General features: G+C 39.9%; 4 protein-coding genes across 4 annotated transcripts; 1 reads left to right on the top strand and 3 right to left on the bottom strand.

Moving 5' to 3' along the window:
- Positions 1–351: 351 nt before the first annotated feature.
- dgat1a (diacylglycerol O-acyltransferase 1a) lies at positions 352–13,807 on the top strand. The gene is made up of 17 exons (XM_061092581.1): positions 352–710; positions 2,251–2,338; positions 6,848–6,888; positions 7,071–7,156; positions 7,423–7,475; positions 7,999–8,104; positions 8,361–8,489; positions 8,884–8,958; positions 9,057–9,160; positions 9,289–9,327; positions 9,624–9,665; positions 9,859–9,903; positions 10,321–10,433; positions 10,638–10,703; positions 10,919–11,006; positions 11,337–11,399; positions 11,533–13,807. The coding sequence occupies exons 1-17, from the start codon at positions 421–423 to the stop codon at positions 11,677–11,679; spliced, it is 1,575 nt and encodes a 524-aa protein (XP_060948564.1). The 5' UTR covers positions 352–420; the 3' UTR covers positions 11,680–13,807.
- Positions 13,808–14,039: 232 nt separating this feature from the next.
- LOC133026474 (cilia- and flagella-associated protein 20-like) lies at positions 14,040–16,171 on the bottom strand. The gene is made up of 6 exons (XM_061093368.1): positions 16,085–16,171; positions 15,217–15,296; positions 14,999–15,110; positions 14,388–14,576; positions 14,153–14,260; positions 14,040–14,045 (listed from the first exon to the last, which is right to left on the bottom strand). Exons 1-6 carry the CDS (start codon positions 16,166–16,168, stop codon positions 14,040–14,042), a joined length of 579 nt encoding a protein of 192 aa, XP_060949351.1. The 5' UTR covers positions 16,169–16,171.
- A 1,623-nt stretch (positions 16,172–17,794) lies between these two features.
- LOC133026473 (cilia- and flagella-associated protein 20-like) lies at positions 17,795–21,624 on the bottom strand. The gene is made up of 6 exons (XM_061093367.1): positions 21,523–21,624; positions 20,961–21,040; positions 20,744–20,855; positions 18,146–18,334; positions 17,906–18,013; positions 17,795–17,800 (listed from the first exon to the last, which is right to left on the bottom strand). Exons 1-6 carry the CDS (start codon positions 21,604–21,606, stop codon positions 17,795–17,797), a joined length of 579 nt encoding a protein of 192 aa, XP_060949350.1. The 5' UTR covers positions 21,607–21,624.
- Positions 21,625–22,565: 941 nt separating this feature from the next.
- On the bottom strand, positions 22,566–24,122 carry LOC133026472 (cilia- and flagella-associated protein 20-like). The gene is made up of 6 exons (XM_061093366.1): positions 24,011–24,122; positions 23,415–23,494; positions 23,197–23,308; positions 22,888–23,076; positions 22,674–22,787; positions 22,566–22,571 (listed from the first exon to the last, which is right to left on the bottom strand). Exons 1-6 carry the CDS (start codon positions 24,092–24,094, stop codon positions 22,566–22,568), a joined length of 585 nt encoding a protein of 194 aa, XP_060949349.1. The 5' UTR covers positions 24,095–24,122.
- Positions 24,123–24,902: the final 780 nt, after the last annotated feature.

Raw genomic sequence — 24,902 nt, 5'->3', positions numbered from 1 at the left:
AGTAGGGGTTAGTGTCTGAGGTGCGGATTTTACAATGGTCTCCTGTTTTGCATTTTGTTTGTTTTGCATTTTACATTTCAATTTTTACTTTACTTTTTATATCTTTTGTCTTTTATATATTTCTATTTTATATATTGTTTGTTTTTGGTTTGTTTTTCTCTTATGTGTGTTGTATTTATTGTGTTTTTATGTTCATTTTATGCACCAACAACCAGATATGAGCAGGAAATCCCGGTGTTGTGAAGCTGATCCGGAAACTTGTGCAAACCTGGCAACCCTGCTGTCAAAGTGCACCTTGAGCGGATGAGGCTCCTCCAGCTCTGTCACCGCTGACTCACCGGTCCTCCCCGAGCAGCACACGCTTCATATCAGGCTGAGCAGCGATGAGAGGCGGGCAGATGTGAGACAGCAGCCGCAGGAATGAGCGACAGATCCGATGCGAGAGGGCCCGTGTCCCGCCGGAGGAGGACCACCATCTCCGGGGCTGCTGCTGCTGCTGCTGCTGCTGCCGGCGGAGGAGCGGGGGCGACGGGGAGGCAAGCCGGCGGCAGCCAGGTGCACGACGCGGGGGACAAACCTCCACAGCATCCGGCTAGATCTGAACCAAGGGACGAGGTGCAGGGACATGCGGGGGACAGCAGAGACGTGTCCGGGCAGCACAGTCCGAGGAAAGAGACGAGTGCAGTGGAAGACATCAACCAGAGACTCAGGTAAACAGTGATTTGAAAACATCACCAAGTTAATCCTCCATTTCTCAGGTTTCACGGATCTGTCCCCAATTAGCTTCTCTGGGATTAAATGGTCCAGAGATGACAAGTGCAGCCGTGGTGGCTTTGGATTTAGGGTTACTATGTCGTGGAAAGAGAAGGAAGAGCTGTTAGCTAATGTGCAATATCAACTATTCATCTCTAATATCACTTCAATACCATTTCATTTCTAATATCACTTCAATATCCCTGAATGTGTAATATCACTTCATGTCATACATCACGTCAATAGCACTTCATGTGTATTGATATATCCATTATCATGTACTATGTTATATTAATATAATTAGCTATGTTAGTTGTATTATTTCATGTGCGATATCACCTCCACTATTATCATGTACAGTATTATATTAATGTGCAATATCAGAGTCATTATCATTTGCAATATTTGCTTCTTATTTGTCATTTCCAATACTACTTCATCTTTTCTTATTTTTTTTTATCTATTTATAGTAGTTTTTCCTCCATATTTTTCTGTTTTTGTAACTTAACTTACCTATATTGTTATATATATATAAAGGCACTGATTCTCTTACTCCTCATTAAACTTGATATTTTTATGCTTTGCTTATTGTTACATTATTATGTTATTCTTTGTTGTCATAACTTTGGAGCAAGATCTGGCCCAAGATTTTCCTTGCAGCCAAGAAGCTGAAATTGAACAGTTGTAGTAATTTTACTGGACTTTTCCCTTCTGGATGAGTAGCATCACTTCCTGAATTATACAGTTACTGACAAGCAACAGTGGCATGTGCTTTTGCAATAATGGGAGTATATATTTGCACGTTCTGCTGCCAGGTCTTGCTCAATGAACCCGTCAGCTCTTCCCTCTGACTTTCTATTATTTCTGTCTTTTTACTTCTTTTCGAATTCTCCCTCCTTCTTACTATAACATTCTTTCCTTCCTGCTCTCCTCTCCTTTATCGTTAGTCTTCTCTCTGTTTCTTCTCTGTCACGTATGGTTAGGTAAACGTTATTGCCTAACCTCAGTTTTACCAATGTAAAATACCTTTCACCTAAATTTTCAAAATTTGTCATTGTCTAGTGCAATAGCATGTGATTCATTCATTTCAAATAAAATGTTATAGACAAAGTTGCTTCACAAGTTGCTTAATTATCCAGCTTTGGGGTTTCTTCATTGACCCTTTGACGGTCAGGTGAGGTCATGTATAAAATTATGTAAACTGTTGAATTTGTATTATTTAAGTTGACCTTCTCTGGCTGAATCAATGTTTTGTATAAAATATTAATTATACAGCCTCCTCAAAATCAAACCACTTAAATTTTAAATCAATCCGTCTGGTTTCTTCACAGTGCTATTTCTAAGTATTTGTGATTTCAACAAACAGTCCAGTGTGTCTTAACTGAGGTTGAAAGTTGCTAATTTGCACAGAGATCTAATCCCTGAGGTCGTGATTATGCAAAGGTCAGGAACACAGAGGTCTTCAGTAAAAACTCTCTGCTCTGTGTTTTCCTGCAGCTGTCACGTCCTGCAGGAGTCTCTCTTGAGCTCGGCCAGTGGCTACAGCAACTACAGGGGAATCCTCAACTGGTGTGTGGTCATGCTGGTGAGTAAAATGTGCATTTAGTCGGGAAAATATTCTGGACTGTGAATTCCAAAACTGCACACCACCAGCAATGTAAACGCTGACAAGGCAGAATATTGTTTATGTGTTTAGAGACTAGAAATGACTCGTACATCTGTATTGATTCTTACATCCATCTGTTCACATATACCTCAGATTTTAAACAGTTTCCAGTTTGCATAGTTATTTAATCCCAGAGATCATCACTATGCGAAAGGCAGGAAGGTTGATAAAGAGCTGGAACTACCCAGAAGTCATCAGGAAAACTATTTTTTCCGTGAGATTATGCTGTAATTAATCATAATGAGGCTTGACTCCTCCTGCAGCTGTTTTCCGTCCCGTCCCATCTCAGACCCTCTGCTGCTTGTCCTCTCCAATTCATGCTTCTGCTGTCATATCATCAGAGGTAAAATGCCCCAAAAAATATATCTTAAAAAACCCCAAGAGAAGTTTAAATCCCCAATTAACTCTCTGGGTTCTTCAACTTTCACACAAGAGCCAAAACCAAGTCTGAACTTGAAAGGAATAATAATAATGACATCTAAATCTCTGCTAGAGCACAGTGAAAGAATTCCTGGATCCTCTTTGGGTCATGCCACACCCCTCCATAAAACTTCATGTAAAACAGGTCAGTAGTTTTTGATCAACCTGCTGACAGAGACACAAATAAAACACACAGGATATAACACCACTTAGCACAACAGAACACTTGAACTTGCAGGACGTCTTTGGGCAGCTGCTTTAGCCAAAAAAGTGACAGTATAACTCCACTTCCTCCCGGGACTCGGGATTAGTTGAACCTGTTACAGTGACTTTCTGTGACACAGAAAACTTTAGGCGTGTCTCTGTGTGTTTAAGTTGCTTTAATTGTGTTGTCACAGTTCACACCAGCACATAACCACATGTGTAAGTCAGCAGTTGGTTTGGTTTTGTCCTTGTTTGACATTTCCCATATTGAAATGCAAAGGGATAGTTGCTTAACATATTGCTCTATATTCCAGCTTCGGGGTCAGTTTGGCTTACCTGGAAATTTCCCTCTTGGAAATGCTGCAAAAGCACTTTGGTGGTCAGGGCAGTTAATTTTCATTTCCACAATTCAGATCAATGGGGTTGATGAGCTTCAGCATGATCTCAGGTTACAGTTTGCTTTGTGAGATGAACTTTCCCTCCACTCAGGAGTAGACATTTTGTCTCCTGCGTGTGTATCAAGGGTGAATTATATTCCACAACAGATCATGCTCACAAATATTTGCTGTGACAAGCTCAGAGGAATCTCTCACAAGCAGCATCAGAGAAGGAGAAAAAAGCTGCTCACTCCAAATGACAAAAAAATAAACCGAAAATAGCTCCTTTACATATGCAGCCACGCTGTTTCAGATGCAAAGGGGAATAGGTGAGCTTCAGGATTTACTGTAGACTCCATGAGAAGTGAGATAGTGATTTTGGCTGCTTCAATCTGGCATCAGATGCAGAACCCACTGTCTCAGATGAAGTTGCAACACTCGGGTTCGGGGCTGAGGTCACTTAAGGACAATAAGGCCTTCCTCAGAGATATAGACTGTCTGCCCTGTTCCAGTGGCTGTGTGTGTCTGTGTCTATCTGTCGTTTTGAGGGCCAATTTGGTTCATACCATCATTGTGACGACATTTCAGCTGGTCCTCCCAAATTCAATGGGCTGTTTGAGGGTTAAGACTGGTTTTAGGTTGAGGGTTAGAACTAGGTTAGGGGTCAGGGAATGCATTATGTTAATGAGTGTCCTCACAACTTTAGAGAGACGTGCATGTGTGCATGTCATGTATGTGTGCCAGTTATTTTAATAGGTCCAAATATCCTGTTAGCCGCAATCCTACTGAAATTGAAATGGATCCAACTATAAATAGAGCACTATTCTGTCTGCATGTTTTGAACTTGTGGACGTACAATAAATGCAAGTGCCCATGCAGGTTTGTGAACATGTGTTGTAATATATTTTTGGCTGATTTGATTTGAATCAAGCCTCATTTTGCATCTTTCTGACAGGATTAATCTCAGCTTTGAAAGTTTATATCTCTGTGATGACCACATTTTCCCCTCTGTGGTCACTAGGGGCCCGGGTCAGACAGTTTTGGGAATAGACGCAAGAGCTTGAGGTGGAACCGCTGGGTCTTGTGTCTCTGGGTCTGTGTGGGGGTCTGAGTGTGTGGACACGACTAAAGCTTGCATGTGCAATTTGTCCTTGATAAGCAAGTGCATGTCTCTCGAGATAAGAGATTATTCGTGATATTTAAAAACCTTCTTCTGTACAGCCTGAGACAGATATTACTCATGGTTACAATTAATACATAACCTTAGAGTGTAAGAAATAGAAACTCCGGCTTTGTGCCTCTGGGATTTTTCCACGTGTTAACGAGGGAATTTATAAGTGATTTAAACCTGATCTGAGGGATCCCGCGGCAGAAATTGAATTTATAATATCCATCATTATCTTTTCATTAGTGTATAATCATTGAAATTGAGAAGCATTGTATTTTCATCTGCTTAGAATGATCCCTTCATATCTACAAGAGCTGCACATGATTCAGTTTGACCTAGATAAGCAGATATTTGGAATACGAAGGTCGGTGTTGATCCTCGGTAAGAAATAAATCATCCCAGGATGCAAACCACTGGTGCTTCTGCAGCTTCATATCACTGATCCTCCTGGTGTTCGGCCAAATGGACCAAGTGTTGAGCTGATATGACCTCAGCAAAAACTTCACACAGCCAGCTGCAATTCAGTTTCAGCCCATGAAACAAGACACTTAAAGCAGACGATGTGAAAATGAATTGTTTGTTTCTTGGTCTTTTTGCAATATTTTTTAGATCATGGGTCTAAATGACCGATTTGTTATGAAAACCTTTAACAAAATGTGAAACTTTTGATTGACACAATCATATCAGTGCGGTTGCATATTCACAGATGATATGTATGGCATGTGCATACATGTTGAATTTTTAGTACAGGAAATATTGTTAAAATAAAATTAAAGAGATTTATATGTTAAGAGATGTTGAACTCAAGTTATAGTTATCCTAATCGTAATGCTGTAAAAAATGACAAGAAAGAAAAGAAAATGTAATATCTGAAATAATTCATAGATTGAGATTTGACCTAAAACTAAGCACGCAGGTCACAGTTGTCTCTGTGCAAGTTACGTTCATATTTCTTAACACAAAGGAACCTGCACAAACAACAGTTTTATAAATACAATGGAGAGTACTGGCTTTTAAATAATGTCATACAGCTTTCTTAACTGCAGCTAATAGTTTAGCACTGGACAGAAATGCTTCTTCAGCCACACAGCCTGGGTTCCCTTCACCCCCTGCAGACGTGTCTTTGAGCAAGAAACTGAAGTCCTGCCAGCTCCCTGTGTGCTGCTCTGAACTTTGAACTCTGACCTTCCCGTGAACGGGGATGAAAGAACAGGCCCAATTTTGCCATTTTGAATGTTGCACAGTTAGACCTTGCAATGTTATACGTGACGCTGCTCTCGTGTCCAGGCTGAAGGTTACACTCAGTGGTTCAGGCGACATTCATAGTTGGATTCAAAATCACATCGCTGCGGAGTCTTGGCAGACGAGTGTGTAACAACAACCTTCTCATGTATCACTGTCGTCATTATCTGGACTGTGTCTTTCACTCATAAACTTTACTGCCATAAAAATTATCTAAGAAATGTGTATATACTATACACATGCATGTTGCCTCTGTATGTTGAGTGCAGATCGGCGTGAGCTCAGATAATTGATGGCTGCGATAAAGCTGGAGCCGGGACCTTGAACTATAAAACATAATATAATAATAAACTTTTCAGTAGAGCGAGCAGCAGCAGGCTGGAACAGGAATCGAGGTTTGATGGTAACAGGAACGTGTGGCTAAGTTTAGACAGGAAGCTCATCTGATCTTGATATCAGAAACAAACAGACACAGCTCATTATGTAAATTTGTACTGCAAGTGTCCCTCTCTCCAGATGTTTTCTTCCATGTTTTAAATGTTTAAAAGGCACCAGACTGTTCCTATTCCTGTTCAAGACATTTAAATCTGCAGATTAATCAGGAGCTGAGCTGTGTGCAAAGTAAATGATTAGCCAGATTTATCACTAAGCATTTTTAAACTGTAAACAAAGGCCAGATTCAGTGAATGGCCACTTACATGACAACCTTACACTCAAGCATGTTATATACCTAATATAGACGGCTACAAATTTAAAGGCAACTCATGTGAACTCGTCATGTGAGTCCTTTCAAATTTTACACACATTTTGGCTTAGACTCACAGATTAACTGATTAGATCGGGGAGGTCAAAGGTAAATGTAGCGCTGGCCTCACAAAAAGGTTTTTTGATCTCTAGTCTGCAACTGCACCGGTTGGCAGGGGGGCGGGGGGATGTATTATATTTAAAATTGATCTCGTATGATTGTAGTTGTGACTGTGATTGATTCTCTTGTGGCTCTCGTGTCGTCCCTTCCAGATACTGAGTAATGCACGTCTCTTCTTGGAGAACATTATAAAGTGAGTACACAGCTGAACCATTACCCAACTCCACCAAATTCATACTGACACACAACATAACAATTTAATAATATACATTTATCTAAACCCTTGAAGACTTATTCGGACAGTGCTATTTTTAAAATGATGCCTTGTGGGATCCATTAGTTAACTTCTCTAACCCTAACCCTCTCCTCATCCAGGTATGGCATCTTGGTCGACCCTATCCAGGTGGTGTCTCTCTTCTTAAAGGACCCCTATAGCTGGCCAGCAGCTTGCCTGATCATTGGTACATACCTTATATTTTACTACATTAATATTATGTAAACATGTTGTGAATGACTTTGAGCCTGTTCAGTGCTGTGGCCTTATCACTTTTACTTACATCTAGTTAATCAGATTAACTTTGTTCCCTGTGTACGATAGAACCGATTATTTGACCTTTTACCTGCTCACAGAAGGTTGACCACTGACATTATTTCCTCTTAACTTACCGTCATCAGTTTGTGTTGCTGTAGTATCAAAATAAAAAAGATTCTATGTTGTGTGTTTCAGCATCAAATGTGTTCATCCTAGCCACCCTGTACACAGAGAGACGTCTGGCTGTGGTGAGTCTCCACAGGGATTTTCATACTTTATTTGCATACTGTGATCAAATTCTAACCATTATGGACAGGGCAAAGTTGACCTATTTCTCCAATTTACAAACATGTTTCTTCTTTTTGAACTCTGATGATTAAAATGCTGTAAACCTGGACTCCATCTTTGTTTGTCTCCAAAAGATCAAACATTGGCATTTTAATAATATTTGTTCAGGGATTTGCTCAAAACTACGTCTACTCTGTCAGACAAGCTGTAAGAGAATGTGTAGGCTTGTTTTTCACTCCGTCAGTCGTGTATCTCCCTGTTAGAAACCGGATCTTAACACTTTCCTTAAGTCAACAATTTAAATTCCATGTTCCGGCACCTGGCCTTTTTATACCTGCTATTAACCTTGATAAGAACAACGCTGCTGATCCAGATTAGATTATAAAACAGATTTTATTTGAAAGAAGTATCATTCCTCGTGTTGTCTAGGGGAATAAACTTTGATTTTCACTCCTCTATCACCTCCTTCATTCATCTCTGCAGGGCACCATCTCCAAAACAACAGGACTGATCTTTCACGTTATTAACCTGAGTTCTTTGTTGATCGTCCCTTCAGCCACAGTGCTCTCCTTGACCTCCATCACCCCAGGTACATATAAATAAATACAGGAGACTTCTTATATGACATATACATGTAAGGCATCTTCAATAAGAGTGATAATGTGCATGTTTTGATGCTCTGTCAAAAATATGTGTCAGTTGCTTCAGAAATGACAATCAAATGATAAGAGATATAAAGTGATGCCCTTTCATCTATATTTTATTGCTCTTAGTCAATAGCCCTGTGTGTGTGTGTGTGTGTGTGTGTCTGTGTGTGTCTGTCTGTGTGTGTGTGTACATGTCAGTGGGTGGCGTCCTGTCCCTAGGTGTTTACACAACGCTGTTACTCAAGCTGTACTCCTACCAAGACACCAACAGGTGGTGTAGAGAAATCAGACAAGCCAAAGCCAAAAGAATGACCCGATCCTACTCATGTAAGTACACACACACACACACACACACACACACACACACACAGAAAATGTTGAATCATGTGGACTGAGGCCTAGAAACTGCTCATGATGCTGTGAATAAATCAAAGAAAGGATTCACACTGACCAGGATGCTTATTTTGAGTTTTACTTTTTTGTACTGTTACTACCACCTAGTGGTAAACTTCAGGTTTTAGGCCAAAACACACACAGTTTCAAACAAACAGATACTGATTGAGACATGACGACTTCCTGTCTAGACATCGCATGAATTACCCTCAAAATTCCATTTTTAATTTTTCAGGAACAACTGTAGAAAAATATCGGAATGAGAGTCAATAGAGAATTAGCTCATGAGAGTGCAGTTTGTAACAGTCTGTATTTGTGTGTTTCTCAGGTCCGTCTGTGGCTCAGTCCAATGGTTCAGCCGTTCACACCCATGTCTCCTACCCAGGCAACCTCACCCACAGAGGTGACGCCATGACGCCTGCACTCACACGAAGTGCACAGTTTATAATGAAACATTTCAATAGGGAACATTATTAAAACTCTTTCTTTGTTTGTCTACAGACATGTACTACTTTGTGTTTGCCCCGACTCTCTGCTACCAGCTCAACTTCCCACGGTCACCACGAATACGTAAGAGGTTCCTGTTGAGGAGACTTTTTGAAATGGTGAGAGGAAAAACACACGCATCCACTCACACACACACACACACACACACCATCACCATCACAGTTAGCGATACGATACGAACTTGCATGCATGTTTTGTTTCAATCATAACTCGCTCTTTCTTGCAGCTTTTCTTCATGCAGCTGTTGGTGGGATTGATACAGCAGGTATGCACAATATTTATATGACACACAACACAGACAATCATTCACAATGTACACCAAACACACACACACACACACACACACACACACACACACAATAAAGATTTAATAATAAAGAATAACAAACTTTAATCCTGAAACAACTTTCCAAACCAGAGGAACAAGATGCTTCACAAATTGAAATATAATTGTGGAGATAGAAAATCATATCATCATCATATAAAAATGATACAAACTACTTGAATCACAGTCTTTTCAGATTTAAACAACTTTAATTCATTGAATTGTGTGTCTTTCAGTGGATGGTTCCCACTATACAGAACTCAATGAAGCCATTCCAGGTGAGTACTGTATAAACACACCCTTAACCCTTATATGTTGACAATATATTCGCCTTTACTGCAGCCCTGGTAACAATCTCTGGCCTAAATTGAAATCTGAAATTTTCTCAGTATCTACAATAAAACATAAAGACGCTAAACACTGCAACTGCAATTTCTTAAAGATAAAGCGTTATATTCTTGTGTCTCTCAGGAGATGGACTTTTCTCGGATGGTGGAGCGCCTGCTGAAATTAGCAGTGAGTATCATCACAGGGTCGAAAGGGAAAAACATCAATGAACTTTCGTAACTTTAAAAAACAAGAGACATGTGTTGAGGTAAATAAAGATACAGCCCTTCACACCTGTGGCTCAGGAGGTTGAGCGTCTTCTAATGAACATGTGTGTGGAGTATACGAGTTATAGAGAGACGCTGTGTGAATTTGTAAAAGTGATTTGTAGTGTAAAGCGATTAAAATGGTGGTTAAGACTAAAAGAGAGCACCGTAAAGTCAGTTTATTATTTGATCGCTTGACCTGTCAAAATGGAAAGTAAATGTATATATCTGATAGGAATGCAAAATGGAAACACACCCACACATCTTTCCCTGATTCCTCCAACTCTCTTCTCCCTCTTCCTTTTCCTCCTCTCCTCCCCCTCTCCTCCTCCTCTCCCAGGTCCCTAACCATCTGATATGGTTAATATTCTTCTACTGGTTTTTCCACTCATCTATGAACTTTGTGGCAGAGCTGATGCAGTTTGGAGACAGAGAGTTCTACAGGGACTGGTGGTGAGTACAGACTCCTTACAGAAGAAGTATTTGTTCACACACAAACACTTTTCATACATTTTAAGATACAAGACATGAAAAGAGGCACACATGCTCCGTTTGTCAGTAATTTGGTATATTTATTTTTGTGCACAAACCATGTGTCACTCATATATTAAATAAAGGTAGCTCCCTCTCAATCTGTGCAATTCTTGTTCATTTTAGGAACTCGGAGACTGTCACATACTTCTGGTCCAACTGGAACATCCCAGTACACAAGTGGTGTCTCAGGTGAGCACAGTTTTATTTTTCAACACTGACACCTTGATCAATGTTTTGGCTTTTATCCTCCGGGGTTAAAGTTGTCAATAGATTTTCTGCAGCACCTTATCTTTGAAGTAAAAAGCCAGACAGTGGATACACACAGGGGTGGCAGGCCATCAAGATTGAAGCGATAATGATCAGCTTGATTTATGAACTGGTCTATGTGTCTTTGTGTGTTCCAGACACTTCTATAAGCCAATGTTGAGGAAGGGGGTCAACAAGTTTATGGCTCAAGCCGCAGTCTTCCTGGTATCAGCCTTCTTCCACGAGGTAAATACACAACAACATTAAGAACATTCCTTCTTTTGGAACAGTTAGATTTTCATGTATACTGTACTTAATATCTTAAAATGAAAGTGTCTGTTGTGCAGAATTGTTTAAATCAGTAGCAACTGGGAAAATGTTGTTAATTTAATTTAACATGAGTGATACGTAAATTAATATGTAACTGACTTCCTTAAAGTTCCTTCCTCTTGAAAGAAATACATCTATTTACTCCTTAAGCGTTAAAAATAAATACCCTTGATCATACATTTTAATACATTTGCAAATCACTTGTAATGATAAAAATCCTCGTTATGTTCTGTCTTTCCTCTTCAGTACCTGATGAGTGTTCCTCTGAAGATGTTCAGACTCTGGGCCTTTATGGGAATGATGGCTCAGGTGAGACACATTGAACTGTCCCATATATGTTGTTCACCTTCTCTCCTCTGCACTCCATCCCTTAAGCTCCCGCACACTTTTACACAAACCTGTACACGAGCTCATTTTGACCTCTCAGCTTTGACCTCTGCAGGTTCCTCTGGCTTGGTTTGTGAGTCGCTTCCTAAATGGGATCTATGGAAACGCGGCCGTGTGGATCTCCCTCATCATTGGCCAGCCTGTCGCTGTGCTGATGTATGTCCATGACTACTACGTCATTCATTACGGCAGCAGCACATAGTACTGGATCCATGCACACATGCTCTGCTAAGCTTTGGTGCGACAACGTGGTGGTCAGCCTCCAGTGTTAATAAACCCACCATCACGACAAGCTCTCATCAGGATGTTCAAACTTTGAACTTAAAGTGAAGAAACATTTGTATTTCTGTTATTGGAATTGATCCCACCTATGATTTTTTCAAAACAGAAGCAAATGTGTTTTTCTACGTTTTCCCCAAGTGGCAGATATTGGTGGTCGACGATGCAGGTTAGTGGAATGAACCTGTCCTGCCTTGGCTTTTAACAATGACTACAGTCAGAGTTTTTACATAAAATCTGTGTATATATATGTGCAAATATGTATATATATACACACATACACACACACACACACACACAAACATCCCGCTCTTCGATCCAAAGCAGTCGTCAATTATCACAGATATTTATATTGAAAAGATTTGCAAGAAAATGTGAAGAAAGGACCCATCACCAAAAAAAAGGTTTATAAAAGGTTTTTGTGTAACATGCTACATGTGTTATACACCTTGGCATGATCGGATTTTATGTGCCAAATATTTTATTTTATACTTTGTATGATTTTATTTGTTGATGCGACTGCAGTTGTATTGTGTCATCTTCAACTTATTATTTGTCTTTTGTTAAATGTGATTTATGCAGTTTTGATTTTACTGTTCTGAACCAATGGATGCTTTTTTGCACTTAAAGAGATGCATGCTGTCAAAGCAATAGATTTCTATACATGTTATTGGTTTGTCTGAGGAAAATGTGTTGTTTTAATATATTTGTACGTTCTGTACCATCCTAGATGAGTTTTTGTTTTTTATTAATTCAATTTGTTTGAAAGTAAACGTATATAGTTGATTTTCTTTCTTGAGTTAATGTTAGAGCTGAAGATACTAGAGCCTGACATCGTTGCCAATCTGAATATCGCCACATAAAGGTTGATAAAGGTGTAGTGTTATTTTATTTAACATTTTAATCTGTTAAATACTAAGTGAGATCTTGGTGAACATTTTAAAATCAGACTTTTAATTTTCTGAAAATGTTTCCCAGGTTTTTCCCTCGTTGAAAAAACACTTTTCACATTCCTTGTTGAAAATTATAAGTGCCTGTCGCTTTAGAACCAGATCGAAAAAAATATATTGACCAACAGTTTATTGTAGAAACAACGAAGAAGCCAAATACTTCAAAAGGAAAGATTTTTTTTCTCTGTAGCAGATCACAATGCATTTGTATGTATGGAGTGTTGAAGTATTTGGTAAACTACTTAAAGCTTCCTGTCCTTACTTCAAATGCTGCTCCATGTTTATTCTAACCCTTAAGCAATACGAGCCTTTTTAAAATCTTGATTTTCGACTAGATGTTATTCTGATGGAGTTTGTTTTTTTAAAGAGTTGTATAAATCTATAAATGCGATTATTGGTATTTCAGTGCACAAATGGCAGCTTTAATATCTTCTAAGTCGGAGCAAAATGTGATTTTGTGTATATTCTGTGAGCAGCAGTAAGCACAGGAGATTTATTCAGTCTTTTAAATTCTGTATTAACAAGCTGCTGTCTGGGAGACTTTTCCACATAATGCAAATCACATGGCTCAGTGCGTTCTTGTTAATTGGGAGGAAAGAAACAATGAAAAGTGAAACACACGTTGGAAAATGACTGACTTTACTAGACATTTTCCATCTCAGTTAAATTGACATTATTTGGTAAACAGAATCAAATTTACAAAAGCAATATGGAATACAGGATTTGTTTTTTTTGCATGACCCTCATATGGAAAATGTATTTCCTGAGGGTCCATTTTCAACTCTGCCTTGCTTTTAGTTTTTCATGAGATTTCTTGTCAATGGAAATACAAAGCGACCGGATGCTGAGCTGAGTTTAACATAGGAAATGTCCTTTGAGGTGCAGTTATCAACATTCTAGCAAGATTGCCTTTTTGTGTTATTTTATTTGCCTGAAATTAACCCAGTTCTTGTCTTGGAATGTATTGTTTATTTCTTGATACCATTAACTGAAATCCAAAGTGAAACAGAGATTATATGTTTTGGGAATGAAAATAATTTCCACGGCTGTTTATTTTAAATTATTTGTGTTATTGGATAAAGATCGTTTATATTTGATGAATGAACTTGTCTATTTGTCTTTGTTTCTAATCCCAAAAATAGCAGGTGTTATTATAATTTATCAACAATGCATTGAAAACTGTAGCAGAAGTCCATAAAATACTTCTATGTACCAAGAGCAACCCGTCTAGTGTTGCTCGAAATTCATAGCACTGCAAAGTGTTGAATTTCATCAGAAGGAGGAAAATGGAGCAGGTAGTAGAAGACGAGAGGTAACAAGAGGTGGAGAAGGTTTACTGCTGCAAGAAGCAAACACACAAACAGACGGGTATTAGACAAACATCAAATATCTGCATGTGTAACGACCGTAGACACATTTGATTGTGCGTGGAGGTGCATGTCTCACCTTGGCCCTCGCATTTTTGACATTAAGTTTGAACTCTGCCGGGAGTTCGTCCTCAGCGTACAGTCTGTCAGAGAAATACACCCTCCTAATTCGACAGTTTGCGTGGATCTGAGAGAAAAATACATTAGACATAAGCAACAGAAAGACATCATATTCATAAATATATAATTGGAAGATTTTACAGGCAGTAAAAGTAGCATCTGAAGACAGATCGTTCCTCTGTCTCTGCACTGACCTGTACACGCTGCGTCTCGACATAATTCGTTCCATACGCCCTCGAGGTGAAGTCCAAAAGGTTGAACTGAATCTGATTCCACCCATCATCCAGATTCAAGGGCATGGTGCAGATGAACGGTGCCACGTTTGTTGAGGTCCGATAGTTACTCGCCCGAAACCGCCGCCGGATATTATGATCATCCAACACCTGAGAGTTGCAAATGTTGGGGAGAAAGAATGAATAAGTCAAGAATTCTGACACCATGAAGAAAAAAAAACAGGCTAAAACATAATTCCTGGATTAAAGGTTCAGGTTGTAGAATCTAGTGACATCTAGTGGTGAAGTTGCATGTTGCAGCTGAATACCCCTCACCTCAACCGCTAGTCTGGGCTACTGTAAAAAACATGGCGTCCTCCACAGAGAGGACCCACTCCCAATGTAAATATAAAGTATTTAAATACAAAGGGCCCATTCTAGAGTCAAGAAAACAACAATTTGTTCAATATAGAAGATCACACACCAGTGAAAACCTCATTAGGATTATTTTAGATTCAATTTCTGCCGATAGATCCCTTCCACAAAAATTGTACACTTTGAACCTTTAAAGAATATACGTGTGATTTCCGCACCTGGACCTCAAAAGTGAAATACTTTTTGAGGCTCTTTATGATCATGACCAGAAAAGGAAGCTTGATGCCAAGTGTGTTTTTTGGTTCTGCGGGACACGTGATGAATGTGGTGCTGTAGGGGTCAAAGAGGTCACAGGGTGAGACAGGGGAAGATACAATAAGTGTGGCTTCACAAGTTGGCCTGAGCTGAGGGATGAGTTCAACACACACAAACTCACCTGACGTTTAGCCCTTCAACCTCCAACACCGAAGAGTTAATGTCCTCGTCCGTGATTCTCTCAACGTGGCCATTTTTCACCTATGAACAAATAGACGACATTTTATGGTTTAATACAGAGAACTCACCTGTTTCTCTCATAAAAGAGCCCTATCTCCATCCTTCAACAAATATTAGTTTGCAACAGATTTTATCTGAATAACAACAATAAACAGCAGGACAGATGTGCACAGGACATATTTGAGGATCTTTAGTGTCACAGTTTCACAGAGAACTAACAACTTTCATAGTTCAAATAATAATCTATTAAAATATTTACAATTTGTTGTATTATGTTAATTATCGGGCTACAGTTCATATGCTGATGTGGGTGGAGTCAGTAATATGATAAAGATATTGTCATTGCATTTTAAATCTTTAAAGTTTTGTCATTTGATTGCAAATTGTCAAAAAAAAATTACATTTTCATAATCTTTATTTGTATTAATATTATTATTAATAATAATATAAGTGGCTTTACACCTGGGCCTTCTGGCCCTCAGTGTACCATACTATATTTACAGGGGACTTCTGGCTAAAACATTTTTTCAATGTTTTGTTCTCAAACTCAGGTTTAAGTTATAAAGTTTAAATCAAATACTTTTTATTTTTGTCTGTTACTGAGGCAGAAGAGCTTCACTCACATACATCTGACAATTGCTTTAAACTTTACAACTTCCACCTCAGTAAGCTGCCTGAACTCTGACTTCATTACATTTTACACCACAGAAAATGCTGATCACACGTCAAAAAATTAAGACCCAAACATGAACAGCTAGTTAGCATGTTATAGAAGGGCAGCCAGTGGTCGGCTCAGGGCTTTCAATCACCTGTTTGTCCCAGATCTTCAGAGGTTTGCTGCCGATGCTGTAAAGGATGGAGAGGAATCCGCTCTGAAACGTGCTTTTAAACATCTTCTGTGTATGTGTTTGGAAAACTACTATTGCTAACTGTCATTTATAGATCAAATTTCCGTTCCTAGCGCTATCGCTTCTCTGGGGTTCTAAATCTGCGTCTGATTGATGCCAGGTTTATTCGCGGGTGGCAACCAACATTAAAGTGTATAACCGCATCTTCATTCATAAAGGTAAAAGGTCCGATCATAGGTTCTACATCAAAGGATAACCCATCTTCTTTAGCTTTTTCTATGTTTAGAGCAGAGAAGAAAAAGATTAAGACATACAAATCCAATGAACTATAGGAAATTGAACTAAAGGGAATGAACTATAGGCAATAAACTACAGGCAATGAACTATAGGCCAATATCAATGACATCACATATCGGGGAAGTTTAGCAAATTAGCATATTATATGGCAACGGAAACTTAATCTGCAACACAACATAAATAATTTGATATAAAAAGGCATTCACTTACTTCAATTCCCAAAACATATATTCTTTGTTTCACTTTGGATTTCAGTTAAAATTATCAACAAAAAAACAATACATTCAAAGACAATAACTGGGTGGATTTCAGGCAAAAAGAATAACTAAAAGGGATATCTTAATGACTAAATATATATGTCTCAATATCTATTATTTATTATCTATCTGGATATATCTTTCTATTTATAGCATGGATGAAGTGAAAGATGTATATATAGGTCTTTTATTTGAGTATAGCCACAAATCTAAATATATCGTCAAGACAGTGGCTTATTTGTAAGACCATGATCCAACCAACCCGCTGTGCAGAGTTTTTCACAAGCCTTGCTAACACTGGCTGTGAGTTGGTTGCATGCTACTAAATATTAAACAATAAGATGGTAATTAGGATAATATGTGTAAGGATTTTGTGACATACACACACAGCTCAGAGATCAAAAACAAAAACGATAAAGATGTGTACTCTCATGCCACTGAAAACACTCTGTCACTGCCAGTGTCCCTACAAACCGATGGTCCAAACTTCCTGAAAATGTGTGGGACCCCCTGCTGGTACTGAGGTAAAGTGACCGGAAGCACACCCTGCTCAACCAAAATTCGTAGCTCCTAAATTACAATATTACAAAGGGTCAGATATATTTATTTTGACATTTTTTTAAATATGGAAAAGCACTCATTTCACAGTCAGAAATTTACACATTCTGGGTATTTCTGCAATTTGAGTCACATAACATTGTGCAGAGACCTTAAACATTAAACAGTCAGTATAAAGATTTTACAGTACCATCAGTTGAAGTTGGAAATGGACGAAACTAGACTTTTTAAGTTCGATATGACACTGTAAGGTTGGACCAGGCAGTTACGGCACAAACACTGAGACAAACCCAGTGAGGCAGTACAAGTGTATATATTTTAGATTCTTTACTTATAACTCTGCCTTGCTTTCTTTGTTTCGATTGCCAAAAATATCAGGTGCTATAATCATTTATCAACAATGCATTGAAAACTGTAACGCAGTGTGAGTCCAGAAAATACTTGTTTGTGCAGAGAGCAACACAAGACAGCACTCAAAACTCATAGTGTTGAACTTCATCAGAAGGAGGAGAATGGAGCAGGTAGAAGAAGACCAGAGGTAACGAGAGGTGGAGAAGGTTTACCGCTGGAAGAAGGAAACACACAAACAGACAGGTATTAGACAAACAACAAATATCTGCATGTGTAACGACCGTAGAGACATTTGTCTGCGTGGAGGTTCATGTCTCACCTTGACATTCTTATTTTTGACATTAAGTTTGTACTCTGCCGGGAGTTCTTTCTCGGAGTACAATCTGTCAGAAAAATACACCCTCCTAATGCGACAGTTTGCATGGATCTGAGAGAAAAATACATTAGACATTAGCAACATAAGGACAATACAGTCATAAATAAGTGATAGGAAGATATTACAGGCTCATCAGTTGAAGTAGCATCTGAAGACAGCTCGTTCCTCTGTCTCTGCACTGACCAGTACACGCTGGGTCTCAACATAATTCGTTCCATACGCCCTCGAGGTGAAGTCCGAAAGGTTGAACTGAATCTGATTCCACCCGTCATCAAGGTTCAACGGAATAGTGCAGATAAACGCCCCCACATGTGTTTTGGTCCGATAGTTACTCGCCCGAAAACGCCGCCGGATATTCTGATCATCCAACACCTGAGAGTTGCAAATATGGGGAAGAAAGCATGAATGAGGCAGGACTCCTGACACCATAAAGAACCAAACCCAGGGTAAAACATCATAAGGTTCAGTGTGTAGAATAAAGGGACATCTAGTGGTGAAGTTGCATATTGCAGCTGAATACCCCTCACCTCACCCTCTCCCGATGTAAATACACTGCTCAAAAAAATTAAAGGAACACTTTTTTATCAGGGTATGGCATGAATTCAATTGCACTTTTTTGATAATTATCTGGTCAGTTAAGTAGCAGAGGGGGTTGTTAATCAGTTTCAGCTGCATTGGTGTTGATGGAATTAACAACAGGTGCACTAGAGGGGCAACAATGAGACGACCCCCAAAATAGGAGTGGTTTTGCATGTGGAGGCCATTTCAAGTTTCTCCCTCTTAATCACTTCGACTGGTTTTCCATTAGTGTTGGCTTTAGCTAGAGTCATTATCTCTACTGGGAGCATGAGGCGATTTCTTAACCCTACAGAAGTTGCACAGATTGTCCAACTCCTCCAGGATGGCACATCCATGCGTGCCGTTGCAAGGAGATTTGATGAGTCTCCCAGCATAATCTCCAGAACATGGAGGAGATTCCAGGAGACAGGCAGTTACTCTAGGAGAGCTGGACAGGGCCGTAGAAGGTCCTCAAGCCATCAGCAGGACCGATTTCTGCTGCTTTGTGCAAGGAGGAACAGGTTGAGCACTGCCCGAGCTCTACAAAATGACCTCCAGCAGGCCGCTGGTGTGAATGTCTCTGCCCAAACAGTCAGAAACAGACTTCATGAGGGTGGCAACGTCCTGTAGTGTGCCCTGTGCTCACTGCCCAGCACCGTGGAGCTCGATTGGCATTTGCTATAGAACACCAGAATTGGCATGTCCGCCACTGGCGCCCTGTGCTTTTCACAGATGAGAGCAAGTTCACCCTGAGCACCTGTGATAGACGTGAAAGGGTCTTGAGAAGCCAAGGAGAACGCTATGCTGCCTGCAACATCGTTCAGCATGACCGGTTTGGTGGTGGGTCAGTGATGGTCTGGGGAGGCATATCCATGGAGGGACGCACAGACCTCTACAGGCTAGAGAACGGCAGTCTTACTGCCATTAGGTATCGGGATGAAACCCTTGAACCCATGGTCAGACCATATGCTGGTGCAGTAGGTCCTGGGTTCCTCCTGATGCACGTTAATGCCCGGCCTCATGTGGCAAGGGTATGCAGGCAGTACCTGGAGGATGAAGAAATTGATGTAATTGAATGGCTCTCACGATCACCTGACCTAAACCCGATAGAACACCTCTGGGACATTATGTTTCGGTCCATCAGACGCCGCCAGGTTGCTCCTCAGACTTTACAGGAGCTCACTGATGCCCTTAGACAGATCTGGGAGGACATCCCATAAGACACCATCCGTTGTCTCATTAGGAGCATGCCGCGACGTTGTCAAGCATGTATACAAGCACGTGGGGGCTACACATGATATTGCCTGCAACATCGTTCAGCATGACCGGTTTGGTGGTGGGTCAGTGATGGTCTGGGGAGGCATATCCATGGAGGGACGCACAGACCTCTACAGGCTAGAGAACGGCAGTCTTACTGCCATTAGGTATCGGGATGAAACCCTTGAACCCATGGTCAGACCATATGCTGGTGCAGTAGGTCCTGGGGTCCTCCTGATGCACGTTAATGCCCGGCCTCATGTGGCAAGGGTATGCAGGCAGTACCTGGAGGATGAAGAAATTGATGTAATTGAATGGCTCTCACGATCACCTGACCTAAACCCGATAGAACACCTCTGGGACATTATGTTTCGGTCCATCAGACGCCGCCAGGTTGCTCCTCAGACTTTACAGGAGCTCACTGATGCCCTTAGACAGATCTGGGAGGACATCCCATAAGACACCATCCGTTGTCTCATTAGGAGCATGCCGCGACGTTGTCAAGCATGTATACAAGCACGTGGGGGCTACACATGATATTGAGAAGCATTTTGAGTTGCAGAAATTGAATTTTTGGCAAAATGGACAAGCCTGCCACATCACTTTTTCACTATGATTTTCGGGGCGTCTATACAATTGAGCCCTCTGTAGGCTGAAAACTTTTATTTCCATCAAAGATGTGGCATCCTTTTGTTCCTAAGACATTAAACTGTCCATATCAGTATAAATATCCAACATAATTTTTTTTTCACAATGAGATCTGATGTGTTTTCAAAGTGTTCCTTTAATTTTTTTGAGCAGTGTATAAAGTATGTAAATACAAAGGGCCCATTTTAGAGTCAAGAAAAAAAAATTGTACAATATAGAAGATCACACACCAGTGAAAACATTATTAGGATTCAATTTCTGCCGATAGCTTCCTTTCACATAAATCGCACACTGAACATACACGTGTGATTTCCCCACCTGGATCTCAAAAGTGAAATACTTTTTGAGGTTCTTTATGATCATGACCAGAAAAGGAAGGTTGATGCCCAGTGTGCTCTTTGGGTCCGCGGGACACGTGATGAATGTGGTGCTTTAGGGGTCAGAGAGGTCACAGGGTTAGACAAGAGGAGGAGGATGAGTTTTTCAACACAAGTTGACCTGAGCTGAGGGATGAGTTATACACACACAAACTCACCTGACGTTTACCCCTTGAACTTCCAACACTAAGGAGTGAATATCGTCGTCAGTCATTCTCTCAATGTGGCCATTTTTCACCTATGAACATAGAAATATATAACATTTTATGGTTTTATATAGATAACTCACCTGTTTCTCTTTTGTAAAAGAGCCCTATATGTGTATAACAAGAAACAGCAGCACAGATGTGCACAGGACATTTTGAGGATATTTAGTGTCACAGTTACACAGTTTGTCAACGCTCATATGTCAACGGCTGTAACATTTTGTTAAAGTTCTGTTCTCAAACAGAAGTTTGAAGTTATATAGTTTAAACCAAATACTTTTTATTTTTGTCTGTTGCTGAGGCAGATAGCTTGACTCACATACATCTGACAATTGCGTTAAACTTTACAACTTCAACCTCAGTCAGCTGCCTGAATGAATCAGTGGACTTCATTACATTTTACACCACAGAAAATGCTAATCAAACATCAAAAATTAAGACTCAAACACAAATGGCTTGTTAGCATTAGCACGTCATGCTAAGTAAGCCAGTGGTCGGCTCAGGGCTCGGTCACCTGTTTCTCCCAGAGACTCAGAGGTTTGCTGCCGAGGCTGTAAAGGATGGAGAGGAATCCGCTCTGATATGTGTTTTTAAACATCTTCTGTGTTTGTGTTTGGAAAACTACTATTGCTAAATGTTGATTATAGATCAAACTTCCATTCCTTGCGCTATCGCTATTCTGAGCGACTTAATCCGTTCCATGCCCAAAAATTATAAGAAGTTCCCGTTCAGTTCAGTAAAAAGCAAAAATAAAAAAGTCAAGGTGCAAAACTGTATTTGCATCATCAAAGTTAAAAGGTCAGATTATAGGTTATAGATCAAAGGATAATCTGTCTTCCAGGACTTTTACTTTGTGTGGAGCAAGAAGAAGAAGAAGAGTGAACTAAAAACAATCCAATTAATTATAGGCCAATAGGAATGACATCATACATGGTACATATTATGGAAGAATAAATGATTACGGGAAAATTAGCATTATGGAAAGCAGAGGAATCTGACCATCAGAGTGTATTTAGGAGGGGATGAGGGACCATGGACCATGACGCTTGGTTAATGAATAGTCTGCAATGGCAGTGTTTTTGGACATAGAAAATTCTTATGAAATGGTTTGGAAGGAGGGATTTATGACTAAATTTAACATGGCAGGAATAACAGGTGGGACATTTGTAACTGATTACACTTTTTATTTGATAGGTTTATTCAAGTAAGAGTTGGGACAGCTTCATCAGGAAGTTATTGGTGGGACATGATATTCCTCAGGGCAGTGTCATTAGACCAAAATTGTTTTCCATTATGATAAATTATGTTTTATCTCAAGTTCCTTGGCTCTCTGCTGATGATGGAGATGGAAACAATACAATTGATCTGTTAGAAGATGTTCATTCATGGGGCTTAAAAGTGCGAGAACTGCACCAGAAACTAGGAGAAGGATGAATTGACAACAATTAATTTAGAAAAACTTTATTGAGCAGAGAACAAAAGACATCACTGAGAACTCAAGCTCCAAAATTACTATATTACAAATTTCAAACACGGAGCAATGCAGGTGGAGAAGGTCTATTGCTGCAGGACACACAATAACAGACGAGTGTTAGACAAATATCAAATATGATCATTGTACCACATATAGAGATATTTGACTGCGTGTGGAGGGGCATGTCTCACCTTGGCCTCCGGATTCTGGACAGGCGGATAAAATTTAAACTCTGCCGAGAGCTCGTCCTTAGAGTACAGTCTGTCAGAGAAAAACACCCTCCTAATGCGACAGTTTGCGTGGATCTGAGAGAAGAACACAATAGACATTAGCAAAAGAACAGGCTCATCATTGGAAGTAGCTTCTGAAGACAGCTCGCTCGTCCTCCTCCGTCTCTGCACTGACCTGTACACGCAGCGTCTCGATATAATTCGTTCCATACGCCCTCCTGGTGAAGTCCGACAGGTTGAACTGAATCTGATTCCACCCGTCAGCCAGCGTCAAGGGCATGGTGCAGATGAACCGCTTCACTCGTGTTGTGCTCTGGTAGTTACTCGCCCGATAACGTCGTCGGACATTTTTGTCATCCAACACCTGAGAGTTGCAAAGATGGGGGAGAAAGAATGAGTGACCACGAATCCCAACACTACGAGGAACAAAACTCAGAATATAAATCATTCCTGGGCTTCAGGAATACACGTGTGATTTCCCCACCTGGACCTCAAAAGTGAAATACTTTTTGAGGTTCTTCATGAAAATTACCAGAAAAGGAAGCTTGATGCCAAGTGTCTTCTTTGGGTCTGCGGGACATGTGATGTAGGTGGTGCTGTAGGGGTCAGAGAGGTCACAGGGTGAGACAGGGGAAGATCAATCGAGTAAACACAAGCTGACCTGAGCTGAGGGATGAGTTTAACTCAAACACACAAACTCACCTGACGTTTGTCCCTTTAACTTCCAACACCAGGGAGTCAATATCATTGTCAGTGATTCGTTTGATGTGCCCATTGCTCACCTGAGAACAGAGAAATAATTGATATTTAATGATTTTTATAAGCAGACATCATGCGTTTCTCTCTGGTTAAAGAGCCCTCACACCATCTTTCAACTGGATTCTTATCAATAAAATACTAAACTGTTTTCACCTCAATAGATCTTGCTCAGTCATTGCCTATAACAACTATATTTTTATGATTAATTGTTGTGTTTTAATGTGAAAATCAGCTGATCATATTATACCAGTCGCTAAAATCCAGTATTAGATGTTGACAGGATGAATTTAATGAAGTTAATGTGAATCCATTTTGAACCTGTCAAGTGTTTTAATTGAAACAAAAAGCATGATTCACTATTTATTCTAAAATATGAAATATATATAAGTTTCTTCCTTTACTGGAGCAGAATAACTTCACTCACGTAACATTAACGTGACAATAACACAAACATGATCAATCTTTAAAGCACGAACAACTAGTTAGCATTAGCACGGGATGCTACGGAAGTCGGTGGTCGGCTCCGGGGTGTCACTCACCTTTTTGTCCCAGAACTGCAGAGGTTTGCTGCCGATGCTGTACAAGATGGAGAGGAACCCGCTCTGGAACGTGTTTTTAAACATGGTTCTGTGTTCGTGGTTCGATCCACCACCACTGTTGCTATGCTTACTGCTGATGTTTACCAGTCTGGGTTTCCGTTCCCAACGCTACCGCCTCCGTGGAGAACTAAATAATCAGTTGCAAAACTGTATTTGCATCATCAAAGGTAAAAGGTCAGATTATAGGTAGCAGATCAAAGGATAATCTGTCTTCCAGGACTTTTACTTTGTCTGGAGCAAGAAGAAGAAGAAGAGTGAACTAAAAACAATCCAATTAATTATAGGCCAATAGGAATGACATCATACATGGTACATATTATGGAAGAATAAATGATTACGGGAAAATTAGCATTATGGAAAGCAGAGGAATCTGACCATCAGAGTGTATTTAGGAGGGGATGAGGGACCATGGACCATGACCGGTCATATGCTTGGTTAATGAATAGTCTGCAATGGCAGTGTTTTTGGACATAGAAAATTCTTATGAAATGCTTTGGAAGGAGGGATTTATGACTAAATTTAACATGGCAGGAATAACAGGTGGGACATTTATAACTGATTATAGTTTTTATTTGATAGGTTTATTCAAGTAAGAGTTGGGACAGCTTCATCAGGAAGTTTTTGGTGGGACATGATACTCCTCAGGGCAGTATCATTAGACCAAAATTGTTTTCCATTATGATAAATTATGTTTTATCTCAAGTTCCTTGGCTCTCTGCTGATGATGGAGATGGAAACAATACAATTGATGTGTTAGAAAATGTTCATCTTCATGGGGCTTAAAAGTGCGAGAACTGCACAAGAAACTAGGAGAAGGATGAATTGACAACAA

This window comes from Limanda limanda, chromosome 19 (assembly GCF_963576545.1).
Source record: "Limanda limanda chromosome 19, fLimLim1.1, whole genome shotgun sequence".
Lineage (NCBI taxonomy): Eukaryota > Metazoa > Chordata > Actinopteri > Pleuronectiformes > Pleuronectidae > Limanda > Limanda limanda.
The sequence above is the reverse complement of the archived record's forward strand: the minus strand, read 5'-3'. Positions and strand labels throughout refer to the sequence as shown.